This window comes from Alternaria alternata, assembly GCF_001642055.1.
Source record: "Alternaria alternata strain SRC1lrK2f unplaced genomic scaffold CC77scaffold_1, whole genome shotgun sequence".
Classification (NCBI taxonomy): Eukaryota; Fungi; Ascomycota; class Dothideomycetes; order Pleosporales; family Pleosporaceae; genus Alternaria; species Alternaria alternata.
The window spans coordinates 1,297,753-1,319,787 of record NW_017306190.1 but is presented as its reverse complement, the minus strand read 5'-3'; the positions used below and the strand labels follow the sequence as shown (position 1 = coordinate 1,319,787).

Below are 22,035 nucleotides of genomic sequence, written 5' to 3'. Positions count from 1 at the left end.
AGATTCGTGAATATAGAATGAGACATTGGCTATACCTCAGCTTGTATACACATGAACATAGTGTACGCAACATCATCACACAGTAAATCAGACATGTGCAGATGGTGATTGATTAAGACCTGTTCCCCAGCTAGCTCTTGCGCAGCAATGCCAGGTGGCCTCCGGCTGTCACGGTATCACCCGGCTTCACCAAAATCTTCTCGACCTTTAGTTTTCCAGCCTTCGTCACCGAATCTGGCGTCTTGACCGCAATCTCTAGCTTCATCGCCTCAAGGATAACGATCTGCATCATGTTAGCATCGCCAAATGAACAATCCCCTATCTAAACTCACCACATTCTCGTCACCAACCTCGTCCCCCTCACTGACCTCTACCTTCCATACATTCGCATCGACTGGCGCTTCGACCCCCACAATCGCAGGATCGTCCAGCAGCTTTTCCACTGTTCCTTCATCAACTTGACTCTCAGCTTTCTCTTTCCTCCAACGTTCCAAGCTCTCGTTCTCGGCTTTCGTCATTTCGTCTTGCGCAACAGCTTGCTTCTTTCTGATCTCCCCCACTTCGTCGTTCGTCGTCTCTAGAAGCTGATTGTGCTGTGCCATGTCAAACTCCATCTCATCAAACTCCCATTCATATTTACCCGCACGGAATTTGGCAAAAATATCATCGAGTTCCTGTTCGCTGACCTGGTAAAAAGTAAGGATGTCGAAGTCACGGAAAATCCATGGCTTATTACCGAAACCAGGTTTGTAGGAGTAATAATCCCAACAGGGGACTGTTCGACCGATCATTTGATATCCGCCTGGAGAATCAACAGGGTAAATGGACATGCAACTACCTGCCCAACCTAGAGTACCCTCTGGTGTGAAAACGCGACTCGGATTCATCTTAGGGGCCGAAATGCGCTGACGTGGGTCTACAGGAAGTGAGACGGTGTTGCCACAGAAGAAGCCCACAACAACTGCCATGAACTGGCCAGTAAGATATATTTCTTTGAGTTGTTGTGGTGTAAATGCGTTATTCTTTGCTACAAAACTCAGGTTGTCGGGCAGGTAGGGGGCATGTGGTCGCTGGTTCGTCATGTAGCGTTGAGTTGCTTCGTCTTGGAGTTTCGATTCGAATGAGAGGGGTAGCTTGAATACGCGCGTAGGGACTTTTGTGTTCCTCAAATCACCGAGATTTGACTCGATAGACTGGAGATGTGCGACGAGGACCGAACGAGGGAGTTTAGAGCCGTTGTAGTGAAGGAGCAGCGTGGTACAGCATCCAACGGTGTTGTAAAGGTTGACTTTGATGATGTCTGGAGTTGATTCTGAATGCAATGCGTTCTCCAAGGCAGTGACACGGCAGCGGTGATTGAGATTGAACTCCTCATTACCATATTCGACCAGAATATGGTCATCACCTCCCTGACGATACCGAACCTGTGGAGTACTCGCGTTACCCTCCCTCTCCCACACAACTGCCTTTCCCATATCGCCCTCGTGAAAATTGCAATGTGCGCCTTGTAATTTCTCGATGCTGTCGAATCCGTCTTCGCTCTTGATGGCTTGCTCAATCGAGTCGAGGAAATTATCGTTTCTCTTTCTCTTCTTCAGTGCATCCTCCAGTCCGACTCGGATATATTTCACGGTGTTGCCTGCTTTGAGCTGTCCTAATTTCCACCAGTCTGCCTTGACGACCGTCGTGCTGCTGGTAAAACCGCCAAAGTTTGGGCAGTCTACTGGAAAGATACATGGGTCATCCCCTGTCCAGTTCAAGGTACCCAATGGATATCCGTATTCTACTAGATTGCTGGGGTGTGCGCCACCTTCGCCGCCATCCTTACGGGCCCACTTCGGTACCGGCCCGACCAGTCTAATTCCACTCCGCGATGCATTGTGAGATACCTTCCACTCAGTGTTGTATATCTCCTCGATAAACTTCGGGTCGAAGTAGCCTTCGTCATGGGGTCCGACCATAGCCGTAATCTCCCAGTTTGTCTTATAGACCGGTCGCAGCTCTTCCGGAAGCGAAGTACTTGTGAAGTCTTCTGGAAGCTTGTTCATTATCTGTAGTAAATCACCGGGGGCAAGTGCACGGCCTTGGTAGCCTCCAATCGCCACAAGCGGCGACGTTGACTTTGAGCCAAAGTACTCTGCAACTGACGGAAAGCCTCCGTAGATGGCTAGGTAGGAGCGGCAACCTCCACCTGTTGTTTTTCCGATTTTGAGCTTTTGACCAGCCTCAATTTTCACGCTCTCCCACAAGGGAAACTCCTTGTCGTCAAGTGTTGCCTCTATGGGAGCGCCGCACAAAGCTACGATAGCAGGACCAACAAACTTCAGTTCTGGTCCACTTAACGTGATTTCTAGAGATTCCTTCGATCGTGGATTCCCAACAAGCATGTTCGCAATCTGAAACGATATTGGGTCCATTGGCCCAGAGTGAGGCACACCTTTACCGACTGTCGGCCTCCCAGGAAGATCCTGGATCAAGGTATATGCGCCAGCTGAGATGACATCGATAGCATGAGGCGTATAGTTGAAGCTTTCCAGAAAGCTGGTCATAGTGTTGCCCTCTTTGAAATGCGAATCGTCCAGTATGCTGGCGAGAAATTCGAGGTTTGTAGGTGGACCGCTTATAGTAGATTGTGTAAGAAGCTCCCTCATCGACGCGATAGCCCCGTCTCTGGATTGGGAGTGAACCATTGCTTTCGCTATCAAAGGATCTAGGGTTTGTTAGCACATGATTGACGAACTCCATCCAGGCTCAGATCTCATGATGAGATCCGTGTATCACAAATGTAAAGAAGAATAGAGCGCCATACCGTAATTGGGAGTGATACGAACTCCTGCAAAGGTAAAGATACGAAGTCAGTGTATGTCTCACATGCATTTCGTACAGGCACAACTTACCTGTGAAAACCCAGGTATCAATGCGAGTTCCAGGAACATCCTTCCATGCCACTTTCTGCAGCAGTCCGGGAGATGGTGCGTAGTCCCTTAGCGGGTTCTCAGCGTAGACTCGAGCTTCGATAGCCGAACCTGTTGGACCTGATGGCTGCATATGCTTCAAGGTCTCGTCATCGAGCCCATGCTTGCCCGCCAACTGTGCATCTGCTTGCTTTAGCATAAGCTCTACCAGATCCACATTGTAGCAGAGTTCTGTAATGCCGTGCTCGACTTGGAGTCGCGTGTTCATCTCTAGAAAGAAGAAATCGCCGGATTTATCGTCTACGAGATATTCGATGGTGCCTGCAGAACCATATTTGATCGATTCAGCTAGGCGTACTGCGGCGTCCCCCAACTTCTTTCGCAGCTCTGGCTGCCGTTCCACAAACGGACTTGGACACTCTTCGATGACTTTCTGATGTCGTCTTTGAATGGAGCATTCGCGTTCGCCAAAGTGAATTGCTTTACCTTGGCCATTGCCGAATACTTGGACCTCAATATGATGGCTAGCAGGGTAGAAGGCTTCGATGAACACTCCGGGATTTTTGAAAAGGGTCTTTCCTCTTGATTGCACCATCCGAAACCCCTCGCGCACCTCTTCAACCTTGTTACAGGTGATGAGTCCCATACCGCCACCACCACCAGTCGCCTTCAACATGACGGGAAAACCGATGCGCTCGCTTTCCTTTACGGCGGCTTCCTCGTTCTCTACCAGGCCTTTAGTTCCAGGTACGATGGGAACATTGGCCTTTTCCGCAAGGTCTCGGGCGGTGTGCTTGACGCCAAAAGCCTCGATAGCCTCTGGAGACGGCCCTGCGAATACGATACCTGCATCACCCACTCGTCTCGCAAAGGGCGCATTCTCCGAAAGGAACCCGTAACCTGGAATGATAGCATCTACCCCCTTTTCCTTAGCTATCCGCAGAACAGCTTCTTCGTCCGTATACGCAGTCGCATTGCTACCAGGCAAGAGGATGGCTTCATCGGCATCACGCACGTGTTGCGATGCAGCATCAGCTTCTGAATAGATGGCGATGCTCTTGATACCGAGTTTCCTTGCAGTCCTGATTATGCGCACCTGTCCGTGCAGGTGATGTCAGTTATCGATAACGGAATCACTCCGCGGCGCAATCTACGTACCGCAATCTCCCCACGATTCGCAATCAATAGCACTCGTAGTTTCTCAATATTAGACATTGGATCGAAGTATTTTCAACGCAACTATCTCATCCAACACTCTCACGAGCATGCGACCTCTATGAAGCTCGTCGTTGGAGGCAATGCAGTAGCGTATCATGACCCCACACTTTCTGTACTTTCCGCCATTCCCCTTTCGCGCCGATATCCTACCTCCACCCGTTGGAGCGAAGGCGTTGTAATTGGTGATTCGGCATACACCACTCCTGCCGAAGTGTCCCCGAGTCTGAAGACGTCACCGCGGAGCTTCGAGAGGCGGGGTCGACTTCGATAACAAGCATTAGGGCATGACGCCGCGCGTGAAGTGCGTTTAATAACTATTGGGGGAGTGGGGAGTTGATAGACAGGTCGAATGGCTGTGTAAATTCGCCGAGTAGCTTGAGAGTGTGACCTCCGATCCGAGAAGGTTACTCCAACTACTCCAACCGTGCCGTTACTATTGGATGCGCATTTGATCACGCCTGCCTGGGCATACTCTAGGAACAGCACAAGGTATCTCACATCTCGACCGTAGTATATCGCGCCCATTTGCCGACGCGTTTTCACAGAAAGAGTTTTCCACAATGCCAGCTATCAAACATGCCGTAAAGATCAATGTAGATCTAGGAGAAGGCTACGGAAACTTCAAATGTGGTCCAGACGATGAGTTGATTCCACTCATTGACCACGCGAACATAGCATGTGGTTTCCACGCCGGGTAAGGCAAAAACCTATGGTCATACCATCGACTCAGTCTAACAATGCATCAGGGATCCATTGATCATGCATCAAACGGTGCTCGCATGCAAAAAGCACAACATAGCCATCGGCGCCCATCCTGGCCTGCCCGATATTCAAGGGTTTGGTCGACGAGAGATCAAGATGTCGCCTGAAGAACTGACAGCGGCTATTCGCTATCAAGTCGGCGCCCTGAAAGCATTCTTAGATGCAGAAGACGTACCACTACACCACGTGAAACCACACGGCGTGTTGTACGGGATGATGTATCGGGATAAAGAGGTGTGTCGAGCAGTTTATGCCGGAGTACCCAAAGGGACAACTGTGTTTGGTCTTGCGGGTACCTTGCATGAGGAGGTCGCGAAGGAGCTTGGATTGCCGTTCGTCGCCGAGTTGTATGGAGATGTCAAGTATAGCAAAGATGGAACGTTGGTCATTGATCGGAAGAAGAAGTACGTTATGTCAACAACTACATTCACGCTAACATGCTCACCGCATACAGGCCGTGGCATCCAGACGAGACGAGGAAACACGTTCAAGGTCAAGTCGAGAATGCGACTGTTACCGCCGTTACGGGTGAGGAGGTGAAACTCCCCATAGGCGACCACGAGGTCTCGTTGTGTTGTCATTCTGATTCACCTGGAGCTGTGGAGATTGTGAAGGCGGCGAGGGAGATTGTTGATCAATTCAACAACAAGCACTTTGGGAAGTCTTGAAGAAGTCTCGTATGGAAAATGTCTCTCCAATTTACGAATGTCATATGAGAGCTACAAAAGGTTTTTGCTTCAACATGAGTAGTCATAGTAGAATACCGATAAGAGCATCGCCATACAACTCGAACATTAAGTAGATCTCGAACTTAACTAACACGATAGCATTTGGAAATTGCAAGGCTCTTGGCACGCGTTGGTCATATTTGAGGAGTATTGATAAATCTATTCACACTGAACTCCACTACCTATTTCCTAACCCAAGTCATTCGAAGGCCCACGCTCCTGTTTCATGCATACATTTTCAAAGAATTCAAATAAGATCCAAGCACCCTCGATTACATGCCGAACATGGGCCATGGATGCATCAAGACGCCCTATATGCAAGTCGGTCATCGATCTTCCTCTCGTTTTGCTTCCACATTACGCAACATATCTGCCCTCTCGTGTGCGTAAGCTTTCATGGGGTATAATCGAACAACAAAATCTGTCGGTCGAGTGCTATATCGGTGACCGCCAGTGGGCATATAATGAGCCCATAGTTACCGTTCGTCTCGGCTGTGGGTAGTCGACTGGGCAAATTGCGACTCGTAGAGTGCAGCCTATGCGACTCTCGCGGCATTTTCCAATACGATCGCACTCAGTCACAGCGTCGTCATGGCTGTGGTATCTGAAGGCCAGAATGGCACATGAAAGCCTTTACTGCACTAGTCGTGCTCCACCATAGCTGGTCGTATCCTTATGAATCGCTTGCATCGGCCATGGTCACGTCACCTGCACCAGTATCTTGAACCAGTGGCGATGTTGCAGGAAGGATGGCTGATCGCGGTCGGTTGTATTCGACGTCCAGATGATCGGGCATGCTCGCTGGGGTGGAGGATCGCGAGTCGAAATCCTCTTCGGCAGGTGGTGAGAAGTCCCACACCTAACCACGTTAGCATGTCATTCTGGTGTGATTGTGCGCAATTAACTTACCTCCATAATGGTGCGACCGCCCCGGCTGGCCATGATAACAGCCTTTTCTTCCTCGAATACGACTCTCCAGACAGCCTCGGCAGGGCTACTCAACTCTCGTACGGGAACACCAGTCTTGAGATCCCAGACCTTGACGCGACCATCGCTGCCACCGCTGACTATCCTGGTGTTGTCAAACTGTAGACTCGTAACGCTGTTGTCATGGGCAGCTAATCGGTGAATAGCCTGATATGTTGCGAGGCTCCACACGCGGACCGAGCCGTCTGATCCACCAGTAACAAGGATATCGTCACGCATTTGAAGTTGTCCGACGAGCGAGGTGTGGCCTTGTAGCACAGCCAGGCATTTGCTACACGAGAGAGTTAGTTTTCGATAATATTGTGGTACGCAATCGGACTTACCCATCGTTGGGATCCCATATCCGGACGCTGGTGTCCAAACTACCTGTCGCAATCTTCTTTCCGTCGAAGGCGATCGCATAGATCTGACTAAAGTGACCAGTGAGTGTGCGCAGACACTTGCCCTCGGATATGCTCCAGATCTTCGCTGTGGTGTCGTAGCTGCCAGACACAACGATATCGCCGTGTATTTCGAGGCATCGGACGCTAGCCTGGTGACCAATGAGCACATGCTTGCATAGACCCTTCTTGAGGTCCCAGATGCGAAGTGTGGTATCCCTTGACCCAGATATAGCCGTGTTCGCATCGGACATCTTCAGACATCGGACTGTCGAGGTGTGGCCGCGGAGGGTAAACTGGGGAAACCTAGCAATATCTGTTAGCTATGATGATCGCGTAGTGTGTAGAAAAATCGTACCCAGTCGCAAGATTCCACACGCGCACGTCGCGATCGCATCCACCGCTGACCAGAAGATCACCCCAAGGCACCATGGCCCATACGCCCATGACGTGTCCCTGGAGCGTCTTCTGGTGATCACCTACTGTGTCGAAAACATGTATCTTCGCATTGTCGAGCGCAACCACAATGTACTTGTTCGTCAGATGCAGACTGGTTACTACACCCTGATCTGGGGTAATCTGCCGCGCGTCGCATACTCCTCCATTCCGCCATGCCGTCTCAACCATGTATCGCTGCTTGAAATGCGATCGGTATGTGGTAGCCTGCTGTTTCCGCTGGGATGGCTTCCTCTTAGCGGCTCGATCGAGGCTCTGCGTCCGGAGACCCTCAGCGCCGCCAGTTGATGATGGGCCAACTTCGACGTGTTCTCTCTCGGTAACGTCTTCTATCCTGGGTGCGCGCTCGTCGTTCTGCCACCATGATTTTGCGTCGGTATCCTCCATCTCATCGTTTGCGTCATCCTCCTCGATCCTCTCTTCTCTCGACAGAGCCCTGAAGGAGTACTTCTGGCACAGCAACCGCCAGGCACTGTCATCGTTGACGAGTTCGCGCCACTTCTTGGACACTTGCGACGCCCGAGCGAGGGTGGTGGGGTCGTCGACGCATTCTAGAATCTGTACGATGTGTCAGCGATCTCGGCGATAGAAGTTTTCGGTACGGAACCCACCCTTAAGCATAGTTCGGTGGGAAGGACCATGAAGGGGTCCTTTTTTAACCTGGGGCTGACAAACTCGGCCACGAAGCTCAACTCCTGACTGTCGCATAAATTCAGCAGCTCTCCCAGCAATCGCATCCGCTCCGCCCTGTTCATATCGCCAAACTGCGCTCGTATGCTCTTGATGTCGCCATCTTCGTGTTCGGCTGCGGTGCTCCAGTCGGGCACTCGCTGGGTCGGCGTAGGACTGGGCGCCGGTGTAGGCGGTGAAGCAGGCGCCGAGGGAAGGAGATTGTGCGGTATGGTCGAACTCAAGGGACTCTGAGGTGTGATTATGGGCCGTGGTGCCCCCGATCGAGACATGCGGCCGGGCTTGCGCGGGTGTGGTGATGTGTACATGGTGGAGCGCGAAGAGGAGGCTGTAGCGGTGGCAGAGGCGGCCATGTCGGTATCCGAGTCTTCAGTCTGCGGCCCTGGAGCATCTCGGTCTTCCCGGACGGGTGTGAAGTAGTCGGACGAGTCCATGACGGAGGTCCTGCAGAGTTCGGATGCGGTATGGCGTTCCCTGTATGGCACGGCGCCCTCTGTGTAGCAGCAGGGGAGAAAGCGACGGGGGATTCAGGCGGGTGTATACGTCGTCCAACAGGGCGCAACTACGGAGAGGATCGCACTTGGAGAAAGGGAAGGAGGTCTGCGGAGGTTTCGAGTGGGTAGGCGCGACTGGGTGACGCCGGCGGCCGGCCAAGACATCACTCAGCCCTGGAACCTCAGACGTCCATTTCCAAGCTTCACATCACCATCCCTGCATATGCACTTGAGACGACTGAGCCTAGTTTGCCTGTAAAATCTCCTGTGCAGCATCTTGAGTGCAGGCCATAATTAGACGCCCGTCGTCAAACGCCCCAGGGGGTCAGGTGCAGGCCATGTTTCATGCATTGTGTTGTCTCTGCGAACGCCAAACCGCCATGGTTCCCTCGACTCCAACAAGCGCAAAACAAATGGTTGAGACCCAATTCCTCGAGTACTCCGTAGTACCGAGCCGTCTAGCTGTCTGATAATCGATGTCCAGCTGCCGTCACCTGTCACCCAGAGAATTGCACCGTTGTACGCCTCAGGCGTAGTGCAACACCACCTGAGCACCCATTTGCACGGCGCTTAAAGTCACGACGGTCACGAGCAGGATTTCATAATCACAAGAGACCCTTGTTCAGACTCAAGAACTCACATGTCATGGCGGTCACGGCTTGCACCTCCTTTTTGCTCAATGCTTAGCTAGCACAGTCTGAACACATTAGAGGGTGTGCACGGTTCCCGTCGTAAAGGCTCGATCGATCGCCCTAAGTTCGCCATGATGTTTCCAGCTCTCAAACACCTTACTTTGGTACCTCTTCCAAGGTTCGGTCGGATGAGCCAAACTATCACCTCTACTCTTGAAGCTATGTCATGTTCGATGATGTATGGTATGCATCTCTAGATGATAACGCATTGTCAGGCTACATGTTCTCGGGGATCTCGGGTGACATGCTAGCACATTTCTTGTGTTCTCCAAGCTCTGTGCGGCAAAAGTACTGCAGACATTGATGAACACCCCAAATATAGGCACCATGTCGGCGAGGCAGTGATAGAGTGCCAGTGGTGTAGAAGCTCCAGCATTCTTTGAGCAGAGATCATCTGGTTGGGTTGAGGCAGAGTTTCAGGGTTGAGATGCGCAGGAGGCTGCGCGAAATCAAAATTGCACTATGAACTCGATATACATTTCCTCATCAGGTCATATTAAGCATGGTGTCGTTGTGTTCTCAGGTACCAGCCCTGGATGTGCCTGGGTAGAGGCGGCTTGCTTACCCGAAGCAGACTGGCAGGACGGGAAACGTGCGAGGGAAGCACGCAATTTCCCCGCGACGTCATTGGATCCGACATCGTCGCATTTCCATAAGTTTTCGCACGACGGTCCGGCAACGGTCCAGCCGTTTGTCATCGTGAATATCGCGTCATCATGGAGTCTCTCCGTCTCGTCTCCACTTTCGCATACCTCTGCCCTCGATCCGCGCGTGCTGCGGGCAACCGGTACAGCCATGAGCGTTCCCCGTAGCCTGTTCGCAGGCACGCGAACAGCACGATCCGCAACAACTACACAATGCTTCGCCAAAAGATCAGCTCAGACTTCGCTGCTATTTGCAAGACGGCAGTCGAACCAAGCCACCAGAAAGTTGCACCAGCAGACACCACGAAAAGCACAACATGCCGCCGCCGCTCGAGAAGTTGAATCGTCAAACCCCGCCCTCTCCTTCCCATGCCTCGACGCTCAAGAGGCTCGCTCTGTGTCTCTTTCGAGAAAGCGGGCATCTTCAGGACCCGAACCCTCATATACCTCTGGACACACCCTGAATTTCCATTCGACACAGCCCATACTCCTCGATTGGGGCGGCATACTGCCAGAGTTCAACATTGCATATGAGACATGGGGGCAACTCAGCCCGAACAAGAGTAATGCCATCCTACTCCATACTGGGCTATCCGCTTCTAGTCATGCCCACAGCACAGAAACGAACACAAAGCCGGGATGGTGGGAGAGGTTTATCGGGCCAGGAAAGCCTTTGGATACAGACAAATACTTCATCATCTGCACAAACGTAATCGGAGGATGCTACGGCTCGACTGGACCTTCCTCAATCGACCCTGCCAACGGCGAACGATACGCGACCCGATTTCCAATTCTTACAATGGAGGACATGGTACGCGCACAGTTCCGACTGCTGGACAACCTTAGCATTCAGAAGCTGTATGCGAGTGTAGGATCGAGTATGGGTGGTATGCAAAGTCTAGCCGCTGGGACACTGTTTCCTGACCGCGTGGGCCGTCTTGTCAGCATAAGTGGATGTGCACGCAGTCACCCATACAGCATTGCTATGAGACACACCCAACGTCAAGGTTAGTACATAGGAGGGGCATGGATCATGCGCAGTTATTAACCTATTCCTAGTGCTCATGATGGACCCCAACTGGAATCGCGGTTTCTATTATGACAGCATCCCTCCACATGGTGGTATGAAGCTTGCACGAGAAATTGCCACAGTCACATACCGAAGCGGCCCAGAATGGGAGCAACGATTTGGTCGACGGCGGGCAGACCCTTCGCGACCACCGGCGCTTTGCCCCGATTTTCTCATCGAAACCTACCTCGACCACGCGGGGGAAAAATGGTGTTTGGAGTATGATCCGAATAGCTTGCTCTACGTCTCCAAGGCCATGGACCTGTTTGATCTAGGACAAGAGCACCGCAATCGCATCAACGAGGTGCGGAAGGCGAACAGTGGCAAGATGCAGGCTTACCTGGATGGCCACGACATCACGTCTGACACGAGCAGCGATGTGTGCAACTTGACTTTGCCTGATCGACCATACGAGGAGAAAGAGCAGCCTGCTGATGTCGACTCTGTAGCGCAGACTGACGGCAATGAACCACCAGCCGATCTCGTGGCTGGCCTGAAGCCTCTCGCAAATACTCCGACTCTCGTTTTGGGTGTTGCTAGCGACATCCTGTTCCCTGCGTGGCAGCAGAAGGAAATAGCAACAACGCTCAAGCGTACTGGCAACAAAAATGTCACGCATATTGAACTCGGGGAAGAGAAGAGCTTGTTTGGCCATGATACTTTCCTTCTCGATCTCCAGAACGTCGGTGGCGCTGTGCAGAACTTCCTTGGATGAGCACGTTACTCCAAAGTACTATTGTTTTCTTCGTTCGGGTCTCTTCGTACTGGAAGAGTCGTTGGACTCCAAATGTATGCATTGCGGGCGTTTGTTGAAGCTTTACGATCAACCACATGTATTTACACTAAAACGATCGGTATCGAGATCCATCTTACAACATGTCTACTTTGCCCCAGGTATCTCATTCTTGACGTTCAGCCCCTTCCACTCTGCGCTCATGGCCTCATCAATCCACTTGCACTCTGTCAACCCAACATGTTCGCGGACGTACTCTTCCAGCGTCTTAGCTCCCGGGGCGCCTTCGTAGATGGCTATGGCCCCAACACGGGGGATGTGTAGGCTGGATGCGAGTCGGGAATCCGCTGATGTCTGGACCGGAACGAGTCGTGTGACTGTCTTGAATGTTTTCGGTGTAGCAAGTGTTGAAGATAGGGTGGCTAGGTGGATCAGTGTTGGAAGATGGGCGTGTGCGGGTGATAGAGAAGGTTTGGGGTGAGTTAGAATGACCATGCTTAAGGGCTTGAGGGCTGCTTCGGGATGTTTTTCTGGCGTCTCTTTCTCCTCTGCGCCATTTCCGGCCTTCCCGGCGAGATTGAGCTGAACCAGGTCCTTGGTAAGCTTTTGATTCGCAATGAATGCGGTAGAAGGAGCGTTATTGGCAGCTAAAGCTTCCAGATGGCGCGTTACGCTATTGAGGCCGACGAGCAGATGCTCCCCAATATCTGGCACAGAAGGCGCAGTCTCGGTCATCGTGGGATTATCATTACTGGAATTCGTGTTGCGTCTTCTCTTCTTCCCTCTGGATGGATGGATGTGGTTTCTGCGATGGTCACCTAGCGGTGTGGTAAGACTACGACGTTGTTAGTGGTCAGGAAAGAAGAAGGCATCGTAGGATCTTGAGTGGTGAGAAAACTCCCGTTACGGAGATCCATCGAAACTCGAGCGCAAACTCCAGAAGAAGTGGTGGGAAGATGAAGTTTCGCTTTGCGTACCTACTTGCAAAGCAATTCTAGTATGACTTCTTCGTCCTCTCGTGAAACTTCAGGCCTGCGAAGATCAGCAGGGTGTATTGAGAGACCGCGTACGTGCCTACCACTTCGTCTCTGCGAATGGCGACGATGTTTTGAAGACGGGCTTCGCGTTCTGTTTGGCAGGTGCCATTGCCAAGATAGCTCTTCCAACTGGCTCGTTCCGCTTCTCAATACTAGCTGTCCGGATAGGTGTCTGCCGACGTCGAAGAGCAGAAGTACTTTTCAAGCTGGCCGAAGTGCGCCCGACACCCTGCCAGTGCTCAGTCTAGATAAGTGAGACTTGTAAGGTGGAGTAGACAGGCGTGCCTTGCATTAGATGGAGGATTTCTCGATCTTGGTCTGATGAGGCCTAGACTGCTCCCACTAGCGGCGCGCTAGCTCCACAGCGGGAACCAACTAGGATGACGATGGTGGGGTTTCTTAGCTACGCGTCGAATATCTGAAGCTCTGCCTACCAAGTTGAATCTGATTCTTTCTCATTGCATTACCCCAATTTCAGCTCATTCCTGTCGTTGACGCAGATGAGACCCAACCTCCCCGCGTTTACCCTGCCGCTGTGCAAGGCTGTTGGCCACTAAGGCTGGAAGGAGCTGCTGTTGCCTGTACTTGGGATTGCTTGCTCTCTGCCTGGCCTCACCTGCCTACACGCGTGCTGATAGTCGCTGGCCACGCCTAGTCCTCTCGCAGACAACCACACAGGCCTTCTACCGTCATGACCGCGCCAGACATAGATATAGTGCAGTCTGTCGCTGCAGACGAGCCAGCAATCACCGCCTCTGCCTCGCCGCCGCGTCGCGACCCCATTGAAGACGCCGACGCCAGCTACACACGCAAACGCCCCCGCCTGCACAGCGGGAGCAACAGCCTGTGCGCCATGCCTAGCGAGCCCCAAACCCCCGCGAATACTGCCGCATCACCCTCTGAGAAGCAGGTAGAGATGACCATACGCTCACACCCGCCCTTGTCCCCGAAGCGCGGTGGAGACGAGGACCACGGCAATGCTAACGACTTCCTCGAGGATCCCTCACCTACCCCCGGTCAGTCGCCTATACTCATAACTAGTAGCGAAGATGAGCGAGGAAGCCCGCCCATCATGATAATTGACGACGATGACGACGAAGCAGTCGGCTTTTCGGTACAGGTGGATGCAGAAGACTACTTTCGCCAATTTCCGTACTCCCAACATGGTAGCTACTCTACCGTTGTTCGCGACCTGACACAACACATGCAAAGGAGTACGTCAAGTTTGATGCCCACTCAGCGCCTACGATTCTAACAATATTAGTTGACAACGAAATCGATTTCGACTTCTTTCCTAGCCTTTCGCGATGGCTGGCCGACCTACCCGAACCTTCCGCTAACTCACATGGCTTTTATGCGAGTAAGGCCATGTTCTGGGATGATTTCTCTTTACTGGTGAACAAAGTGCTATCACGCAAGGCGGCATTTGGCCACCAACTAGATGATCGTCGCACGGGCGACATGTTCTACAGTTTCTTGAGTGCATACATCAGGATATGCTCCTACCTTTTACTTGCCGACGTCCACCTCCTCTCCCGCCCGCGTCTCAGTGAGATGTATAATTTGCCTCTCCTTAGCCAGAAACATATGCGGAACTGGCATACCATTCTTCTCCCTGACAAGGCGCCAGTATTTTCTATGGTCAGCAAAGAATACTCCGCTGATATCCGGAAAATGGTCTCGCTACTACAGAAGGACTTTCTGGTCGCCAATGGTGCTCAAAATCTGCTACGACTGGCCAACGAAGCCTTCCACCACGTGCCTTTGAACACGCAAGCCCAGATCGCAGCATTTACTGCTCCTGTGCTATGCTCATTGGGTATATCGATGTCGCAGGGCCCTAAATCTTCGAACGACGACGATCGTTCCGAATTTTGTCGCAGAGTCCTACAGTTCTTGGAGCAGTACATGGACGATCTCTTCGATTTGAGCAGAACTACCGATTCTACCGTCGCTCGAGACTTGATTCAACACTTTCACTCGCTATTATTTGAGCTATGTATCTGGGACAAGAAAATAGAGTCAGATCTGGTCGACAGATACTTAGACTTTCGGAGCGTCGATTCGCCGACAACATCGTCCTCCATCGAAAGCAGTCTTGCCAGGAAACAGGACGATTATCTCAATGACCCTCAATACTTTCCAGTACTAGTCGCCAACGCCTGGAAGTTCAAGATTCTACGCAGATACCTCACTAAAGGCAAAATGGACTTGCGCGTCATGAGTATAGGTGTGATGGATATAAGCTTGGTCGAAATCTGGAAACAGTACAATGAGGCCAACGCAGCAGGAAAGCATCCTGTCATGCGGTACCTAGCGGACTTTCTTCTCGACGGGAAAGTGGTTGACTACCTCGTCAGCGTGGACTCACATCCCCAGCTCATCGCGCGCAGCGGAAACATTGTTGGGTTTCTCGTTGTGACTCAGCGTTGGACGGACTCCCAAGCGGACGCCATCTGGAACACGGTCGCCACAAATCCCGACCCTCGAGTGGTAACCGCAACTATGACCATGCTTAGGCCAATCATGCATCTGATGAAGCCCTCCGATCATCTGTACTTTTGCACTAAACTTCATGAGACGCCCATCAGTAGCTATACGATGGAAATATTCCGATTCCTGCAAGACCTGGGCCAAAAGATCGTTGAGAAGGCCTCGGCAGAAGACTTCGCTATAAGTGAAAGTACCGCAAGACCGTGGAATGTTTGTATCCGTCTTGTCCGCGACATAATGTCTCAGAAGGCGCCAGACAAAGACATGCTGGACCTGTATTGTGAGGCTGCCGAGCACCTCAAAACTTTCGCACATAGCGTGCCCATTGAAGAGCGGTATTCAATCTACAGGAATTGTGCGAACTATATCGGCAGCAACTCAGCCGAGGCAACTGGAAGTGCAAGAGTCATCTTCTCGCTGGCTTCACCGATTCCCTCTGGGGACGGATCCTTCTTCCATGAGAATCAAGATGTCACATGCAAGATCTTAAGCGAGATTACATCGTATGTCGATATCGAGAAGAACCATGAACCATCCACCCACCAACAGCTAGCTCTCCGTTGTCGGTTGGAGCTCCTAGCACTCATGATATGTCGTGCTGGACCAGCCATACCTGTCGAGATGTACAATCAGCTATGGGAACACACCATCGGTCTTCGTGCGCTCTCAAACACAGCCCGAGACTGGGCATGGGTGCAATTACTTCAAACGCTGAAAGTTGCCCCAAACAACGATTACTGTAGGCAACTTGTCTCTTCTCACATGACACACATGGACCCCAGCATGTACACAAATGGCATGTTCGAATTTGTCGCCAACTACAACTTTCCTATGACGCGGCAGCCTGTTGTAACTGACCAAGGGGAAAAGACTGTATTGCAGATTCCCGGTGCCGATGTGCTATGGTCCATGGTTCTATCATCACCAGAAGGCACTATTGAAGATCGTGCTGCTCGTCTTCTTGCGAGTCGCTATGTGCAAATCAACGAAGCTGAGGGTGTTATGCTAGCAGATGTGGAAATTGCTCACACTGTCCTAGTCGAGAAGTGTATGCAGGAGATGCGTTCGGCCTGCAAGGTCATACGCAGTCAGTCCCCAGATAGTGGAGATCCAACAACCATGGATGTCACCGCATCTCACTTGGCTGTGCATGAGAATGAGGGGCGCTGTCGCAGAATCATCTTGTTCCAAAAGCTCCTACTGGAGATGATACGTCAAAAACCAGAATTCAATCGCAATCGAAGAGCAGATTCCAAAGTCGACGAAACGGATGTTTTCTACGGCGATTCGATCGCGATCCGAGTCCAGTGTGGTAACGATAGACAGGTCGTGATGATGGGTGCAGATCACACTGTGGAAGATCTCTACAGGCGACTATGTCATGTATCGAAATGCACCAAGGTCAACCTTTTCGCGAAAGGCAAGCGGCTCAACGTTTCCGATAGGTCGAACGAGAAACTGAGCCGTATCGACTTCGGAGGGCAGCTCCTCGTACAAAGGGCCCCAGATGCGGAAGTCACTCAACCTTTGTCGGGACAGAGCACAGGATCTTCGGTTTTCGAATCCACAGTGGGTAAATATCTGGATGAGCTATTCTCCTTAATGGAAACCGATGATAACCTAAGCCGAATGGTATTTATTTGCATGGGATCGCGCTGTACGTTGCTGATTCTCGCCAGGTGTTCGATTATTTGAGCTTCTTTCCAGCTCGACATACCTTTGCGGATAGTGTCATGGCAGGCGCAGCACGATCGGAAGATCTTTTTCCCCCAGGAAAGCTCTATCAGGCGAGATACGCGGCTATGGCTCTTCAGGCTAGACTGCGAGAGCAGATACGTAACGTAAAGTTACTGAATAATTCGTGTTGATATCCATGTGCTAACGAACTAGAAGTCAAACCTAGACGAGAAGTTCCTGGTCGGTGCTATACGCCAGTTGAACGAAGCTCTTCTCAATCCTCGTCTCATTAGTGATACAATCTCGAGCTTTCAAGAGCTGCAATTAGCGGCTGTCCTCGTGGCAGCTCTGTTGGAGTTTCTTAGAGGTAAGTGCCACGTTCTCATTTCTCATAACATGGCCAATGCCTTATGCAAAGTAGAGCGACCTTCCGCCGACGCCTCGGCCACCTATTTCTCCGACGGCACACGACTCGGAAACCGCCTTATCATGATCCTGTCGGTTGCACTTGAAACGAACGAAGATGCTACCGTGGTTCGAGATTGTTATGCCACTATCTTAGAAGCATCACTTCACTCGCGCATCATCTGGGAAGCCTTCATTGAGCACCCCCAAGTTCCGCAATTGCACCGAGCGCTACTTCTGGAAGACCTCAGGGAGCCTTTGCGACAACATGTTGCTCAGAAAATTGATTCCGTCTGTGGTGGTGATCTTCCATCTACATGTCCACTGACCAAAGGCGAGATTGCCACCCAGTTCTGGGCGGTCATTTCTGCGATCATTCCAGATTCTGTGCGCCTTCCTACACAGTCTTTTCAACTACTCGACATTGCTGAGCGGGTTTTTCGGGCAAAGGACGAGTACGAACGCAACGAAGCTTCACTCCGACTGTACTTGACTAAATGGATTGACCTACTATTGAACCACAAGCACCAGGAGTTTGTAGGCCGAGACGAGATCGACCACGTGGTTTTTGGTCTCACAAAGCTTATATCATGCTGCATACTGTCATTGAAGTCGTTCAAGAAGCCTCTCAATACAGGCGACGTGATGGAGAAGATATTCAAGAAGTACATTTTCACCGAGAGGTACGTCGCGCAAACCGACCAAAAATCGAGCGACTCTGCTCTGATTTGCTACCTTTTTTCATACAGCAAGATACTGACTCAAACCAGTCGGTCTTCTGCAGAAGCTGGCCTAGCTACTGTACCGATACTAGAGTCACACACGAGGCACGAGATGTACGATCTCATGCTTGCCCTAGTCGACGACAGTAGCACGTACAATACCCTCATCAAGCTCGCAGGAGACGTAGAAAACGAGGAATACGAGCCAGCGTTGGCCACCGTCTCTGTCGATCGTTCCATGGAAATACGCTCTGGCACAGGCTATGTGGGTCTGTACAACCCGCGCGCCATCTGTTACGCAAACTCCCTTCTTACTCAGCTCTTCATGAATCTCAACTTCCGTGAATTCATCCTAGGTTTGGAACTGCAAGAAGGCAGTGGCTCTCAACAGCTTCTACTTGAAACACAGAGGCTATTTACAAACATGCAGCATTCCTTTCGCAGGTCTGCAGATCCACGCAGTTTCGCAGCATGTGTCAAGAATTCGGAGCTCATGCCTATCGACATCAGCGTTCAGATGGACGCAGATGAGTTCTACAATTCCCTGTTCGACCAATGGGAACGCCAACTTATTAAAGAAGAGCACAAACAGCATTTTCGCTCATTTTATGGGGGGCAAACCTTGAATCAGATCAAATCAAAAGAGTGCGAACACGTTTCTGAACGAACGGAGCCTTTCTTCGCGGTACAATGCGATGTCCAGGGCAAGTCCACACTTCAAGAGAGTCTCCAGGCTTTTGTTAGAGGCGATGTCATGGAAGGCGACAACAAGTACAAATGTGAAAGCTGTGGGGGTAGATATGTTGATGCAGTCAAGCGGTAAATTGAATTCAAATCTGGTATTGAGCGAAGCTAACTACATCAGCACCTGCTTCAAGGAGGTCCCTGACAACCTCATCTTCCACCTAAAGCGCTTCGAGTTCGACCTGGCCGATTTCAGTCGGAGAAAGGTCTACGATCACTTCGAATTCCCACCATCTATCGACATCAGCACGTACCATGTCGACCATCTTAGTGACCCAAGCAAGTCAAAGGAAGCGGACATATTCGACCTTGTTGGTGTACTTGTACACACAGGTACTTGCGAGCATGGTCATTACTATTCTTACATTCGTGAACGACCTTGTCCGACAGGAAATGCAGCACCAACCTGGGTTGAATTCGATGATAGCAATGTTGGACCTTTCGACCCAACAGACATTGGGTACTGGGCGTTTGGAGGCTTGACAGACGACACCTTCAACCGCGTACCGAAACAATATTCTGCATACATGCTGTTTTATCAACGCCGGACTGCGGTAGAAAACGATCAGCGCAATTGGGTCCCCTCTCCAGACGGGAAGACTCTAAAAGTTCCCATGCCCCCAGCCCTGGAGAATGAGGTTGATCTTAAGAACGAGGTGTTTATCCGAGAATACTGTCGCTTCGATCCAAACCATACAAAGTTTGTGCGACAGCTTCATGCCATGTCACGTACTATCAACCACGGGTCATGCTCAGAAGGCCATCTACAAGTACGTGATATCGCGTTTGATTTATCCAGATTCAGGACACTAACGTCTTTGCAGGAAACTCGCTCTTTGAGGATAGTGCTTGCACACCTCGGCAACGTTGTCTGGCGTCACATGACTTCCGATATTTTTTCCGAGACCTTACTTCAGATACGACGCTCCGTCCTGCCCTGCTCAACATGCTGCAACATTGTCCTCAAGGCTCTTGCTACCGACGAATGGAATCTGCTCAATCTGCTGCTCCGTTGCACACACGCCAAAGTACGGTCTCAAACACGTAGCTTTCTCATTGACTGTCTCAAAGTCTCGCGCGAAAAGGACCCTGTTTCATACGGTCTGGAGGACGCTGAGAATGATATGGACTTCGATCTTTCTTCACTAACAGGTGGGATACTTGCGAGTTTCACGACCAGGTTACGTATCGTCACAACTGAAACCCACATGTCCATACGGGGCTGGGACGACTTCTATCTCACACTAACTCAGATGCTCGAACTGGGCCATGTGGAGATCGCTGTAGTACTGAATGGTGGCTTCCTGGATTTCTGCCTGAAAATGCTTTGTATGCACTCGTACAAGCGGTTCCAGGACGAGGACCCTGACCTATGGAGAATCGTGAGCAAGAAGTCGGGAATTTATAACAGGCTCATCGGATTCCTGTCGAATTTGCTCCTACGCATCGATACCGGTCTGCCAGCCATTGCCTCAGGTGCTGATCGCCTAGCTTCGCTCGACCGGGAGACTATGATGTTTCCATTGACCTATCAAGAACGGAACATGCTCTATTGGTGGGACTCTGATCTGAAAGCCATTGCGGTTCTAGACAAGGCGTTGGAAATATTCGATGAGTCGAAAATGGATTACTTCAATCCCGGTGACATGGTCAAATCGATGCTCGGTTGGCGAGACCCGCAGGCTCAGTCCAGCCTCTTCAAGACTCTTCTTGAAGGCATCGTTACGCTCGACCCTCCCTTCTGCGATGCTTATATGAGAGCTTCACTATCGTATTGCGAAGGCTGTCCGGTGGTAGACAGTGTCAACAAAATTATTACAACGATTGCGAAGGCGGTTGCATCAAACAGTCGGATTGAAGAGGGCCGCGCACCTGGCGGCTCGGCTGCCCTCGATTTCTTTGGCGGTCTTTTGCAAATAAAGAACGAGGCTATCTTTCAGCAAAAGCACCAGTACATGTTCTACGCATGGGTTATAGGGAAAAGCCGCATTTGGGCACCCCCTTTACTCTTACACAAGCTGGAAGACGTACGGCAAGGTGCACAGATGCTTGTCTGCGAGCTTTACAGGACTTACGAGGGATGGCCTGTGGATCTGGTACAATTCAGATGGAAAACACTCCGTGAGACGATCACCGACATGATGAAGCGCATCGTATACGAAAAAGATCTAGGCATGCCGAAACATCATCTATCCCCACTCATCGACACTTGCCAATTCCTCGTTCAACAGCTCTACGACCTCAACCAGAGCGAGGATCTTGAGTTGGATCTGTATAGAGATGTTGTCAACGACACCACACGCATGCAACAGTGGGCTGAGGAGATCGAACCTAGATTGGAAGCTTGGCCACAGGACGATAGCCTATCAGCGGCTGATCTCTATGATAATTCTGGTAGTGAGTCAGATGGGGAAGAAGTATATGATAACGATGTATGATTATTGACACGATGCGTCGGTAGATGGCCCACTCAAGTCCGACTCACCGCTGTCTCCTTGTGATCCGGACGGCGCCAGCGATCGTTCTCCAGCCCGCTCTTCGAACGTCACGTACATCAGTGATGAAGAAATCACCATCTCAACGAATTTCTAGAGCAACCATAAACCCATGGCTTTGCTAAGAGCAGGCTGAATGGATTTGGACTTTCTGCGCATTGATTTTGCACGAAGTTATTGTTAGGAATTGCATGCCCTGTTTTCTGGGACACATCTGGTACACCATGGCATTTACTTTGGACTTCGGTTTTTGGGGACAGTCTTCACTTTATTGTTCTTGCTGGGGTGGCATAGCGTGGGTGCTTGGGGGTACTTAGATGAAATGACCTCTTCACATTCGGAGTTAGGTATGACTATCACGCTTCATGACTATAGCATCCTCACGATAGAGAATTTATCTACGGAAATCTCATTCTGCTCAAAGCATCCTACGCATAACGCGTAAGTATTGCTGGGCAGCTGACTTCCCCCCGAGCACGATCTTGCACCGCGCTGAGACGACCCACTCTTATGCTAAATCCCTCACTATGATACTTGCAACTGTAACAGAGGGGCGGAGTTGCCCAATAGTCGAGAATGAAATCCGATCGCGCGCGGAGGGTCGGGGATGCGATATCGATAAGCATCAGGCTAAGCTTCGTCAGCCTGGTCATCGCGTCCCACCCGCAGAAACGACGTCATAGCGAGGTAACGC

The 22,035-nt window shown here is 51.1% G+C and overlaps 6 protein-coding genes across 6 annotated transcripts; 3 read left to right on the top strand and 3 right to left on the bottom strand.

Moving 5' to 3' along the window:
* Positions 1–24: 24 nt before the first annotated feature.
* CC77DRAFT_1015492 (hypothetical protein) lies at positions 25–4,604 on the bottom strand. The gene is made up of 5 exons (XM_018524036.1): positions 4,074–4,604; positions 2,898–4,011; positions 2,810–2,833; positions 333–2,710; positions 25–283 (listed from the first exon to the last, which is right to left on the bottom strand). Exons 1-5 carry the CDS (start codon positions 4,128–4,130, stop codon positions 131–133), a joined length of 3,726 nt encoding a protein of 1,241 aa, XP_018391590.1. The 5' UTR covers positions 4,131–4,604; the 3' UTR covers positions 25–130.
* Positions 4,453–5,718, top strand: CC77DRAFT_978820 (LamB/YcsF). Its single transcript, XM_018536016.1, has 3 exons — positions 4,453–4,827; positions 4,880–5,299; positions 5,350–5,718. Exons 1-3 carry the CDS (start codon positions 4,694–4,696, stop codon positions 5,561–5,563), a joined length of 768 nt encoding a protein of 255 aa, XP_018391589.1. The 5' UTR covers positions 4,453–4,693; the 3' UTR covers positions 5,564–5,718.
* A 492-nt stretch (positions 5,719–6,210) lies between these two features.
* Positions 6,211–9,028, bottom strand: CC77DRAFT_28312 (F-box/WD repeat-containing protein pof1). The gene is made up of 5 exons (XM_018531017.1): positions 8,058–9,028; positions 7,349–8,004; positions 6,934–7,296; positions 6,533–6,881; positions 6,211–6,482 (listed from the first exon to the last, which is right to left on the bottom strand). The coding sequence occupies exons 1-5, from the start codon at positions 8,568–8,570 to the stop codon at positions 6,297–6,299; spliced, it is 2,067 nt and encodes a 688-aa protein (XP_018391588.1). The 5' UTR covers positions 8,571–9,028; the 3' UTR covers positions 6,211–6,296.
* Positions 9,029–10,117: 1,089 nt separating this feature from the next.
* Positions 10,118–11,750, top strand: CC77DRAFT_923996 (homoserine acetyltransferase; the record flags this gene model as incomplete). The annotated part of the gene is made up of 2 exons (XM_018533779.1): positions 10,118–10,973; positions 11,026–11,750. 2 exons carry the CDS (start codon positions 10,118–10,120, stop codon positions 11,748–11,750), a joined length of 1,581 nt encoding a protein of 526 aa, XP_018391587.1.
* A 165-nt stretch (positions 11,751–11,915) lies between these two features.
* On the bottom strand, positions 11,916–13,206 carry CC77DRAFT_978812 (hypothetical protein; the record flags this gene model as incomplete). Its single annotated transcript, XM_018536015.1, has 4 exons — positions 12,847–13,206; positions 12,750–12,800; positions 12,357–12,603; positions 11,916–12,314 (listed from the first exon to the last, which is right to left on the bottom strand). Exons 1-4 carry the CDS (start codon positions 12,912–12,914, stop codon positions 11,916–11,918), a joined length of 765 nt encoding a protein of 254 aa, XP_018391586.1. The 5' UTR covers positions 12,915–13,206.
* A 53-nt stretch (positions 13,207–13,259) lies between these two features.
* On the top strand, positions 13,260–21,651 carry CC77DRAFT_28171 (hypothetical protein). The gene is made up of 8 exons (XM_018531008.1): positions 13,260–14,019; positions 14,070–16,930; positions 16,978–17,139; positions 17,192–17,342; positions 17,397–18,063; positions 18,151–18,921; positions 18,968–19,616; positions 19,671–21,651. Exons 1-8 carry the CDS (start codon positions 13,497–13,499, stop codon positions 21,282–21,284), a joined length of 7,398 nt encoding a protein of 2,465 aa, XP_018391585.1. The 5' UTR covers positions 13,260–13,496; the 3' UTR covers positions 21,285–21,651.
* The last annotated feature ends 384 nt before the right edge of the window (positions 21,652–22,035 follow it).

Coding starts and splice junctions, on each gene's coding strand:
- CC77DRAFT_1015492 (XM_018524036.1), bottom strand. CDS start 4,130: ATGTCTAATATTGAGAAACTACGAGTGCTATTGATTGCGAATCGTGGG. Junction 2,834..2,897: donor TGATACCTGGGTTTTCACAG/GTAAGTTGTGCC, acceptor TTACCTTTGCAG/GAGTTCGTATCACTCCCAAT. Junction 2,711..2,809: donor TCGTATCACTCCCAATTACG/GTATGGCGCTCT, acceptor AACAAACCCTAG/ATCCTTTGATAGCGAAAGCA.
- CC77DRAFT_978820 (XM_018536016.1), top strand. CDS start 4,694: ATGCCAGCTATCAAACATGCCGTAAAGATCAATGTAGATCTAGGAGAA. Junction 4,828..4,879: donor GCATGTGGTTTCCACGCCGG/GTAAGGCAAAAA, acceptor ACAATGCATCAG/GGATCCATTGATCATGCATC. Junction 5,300..5,349: donor GTCATTGATCGGAAGAAGAA/GTACGTTATGTC, acceptor CACCGCATACAG/GCCGTGGCATCCAGACGAGA.
- CC77DRAFT_28312 (XM_018531017.1), bottom strand. CDS start 8,570: ATGGACTCGTCCGACTACTTCACACCCGTCCGGGAAGACCGAGATGCT. Junction 8,005..8,057: donor CCACCGAACTATGCTTAAGG/GTGGGTTCCGTA, acceptor CACATCGTACAG/ATTCTAGAATGCGTCGACGA. Junction 7,297..7,348: donor GTGTGGAATCTTGCGACTGG/GTACGATTTTTC, acceptor AGATATTGCTAG/GTTTCCCCAGTTTACCCTCC.
- CC77DRAFT_28171 (XM_018531008.1), top strand. CDS start 13,497: ATGACCGCGCCAGACATAGATATAGTGCAGTCTGTCGCTGCAGACGAG. Junction 14,020..14,069: donor GACACAACACATGCAAAGGA/GTACGTCAAGTT, acceptor TAACAATATTAG/TTGACAACGAAATCGATTTC. Junction 16,931..16,977: donor ATGATAACCTAAGCCGAATG/GTATTTATTTGC, acceptor GATTCTCGCCAG/GTGTTCGATTATTTGAGCTT.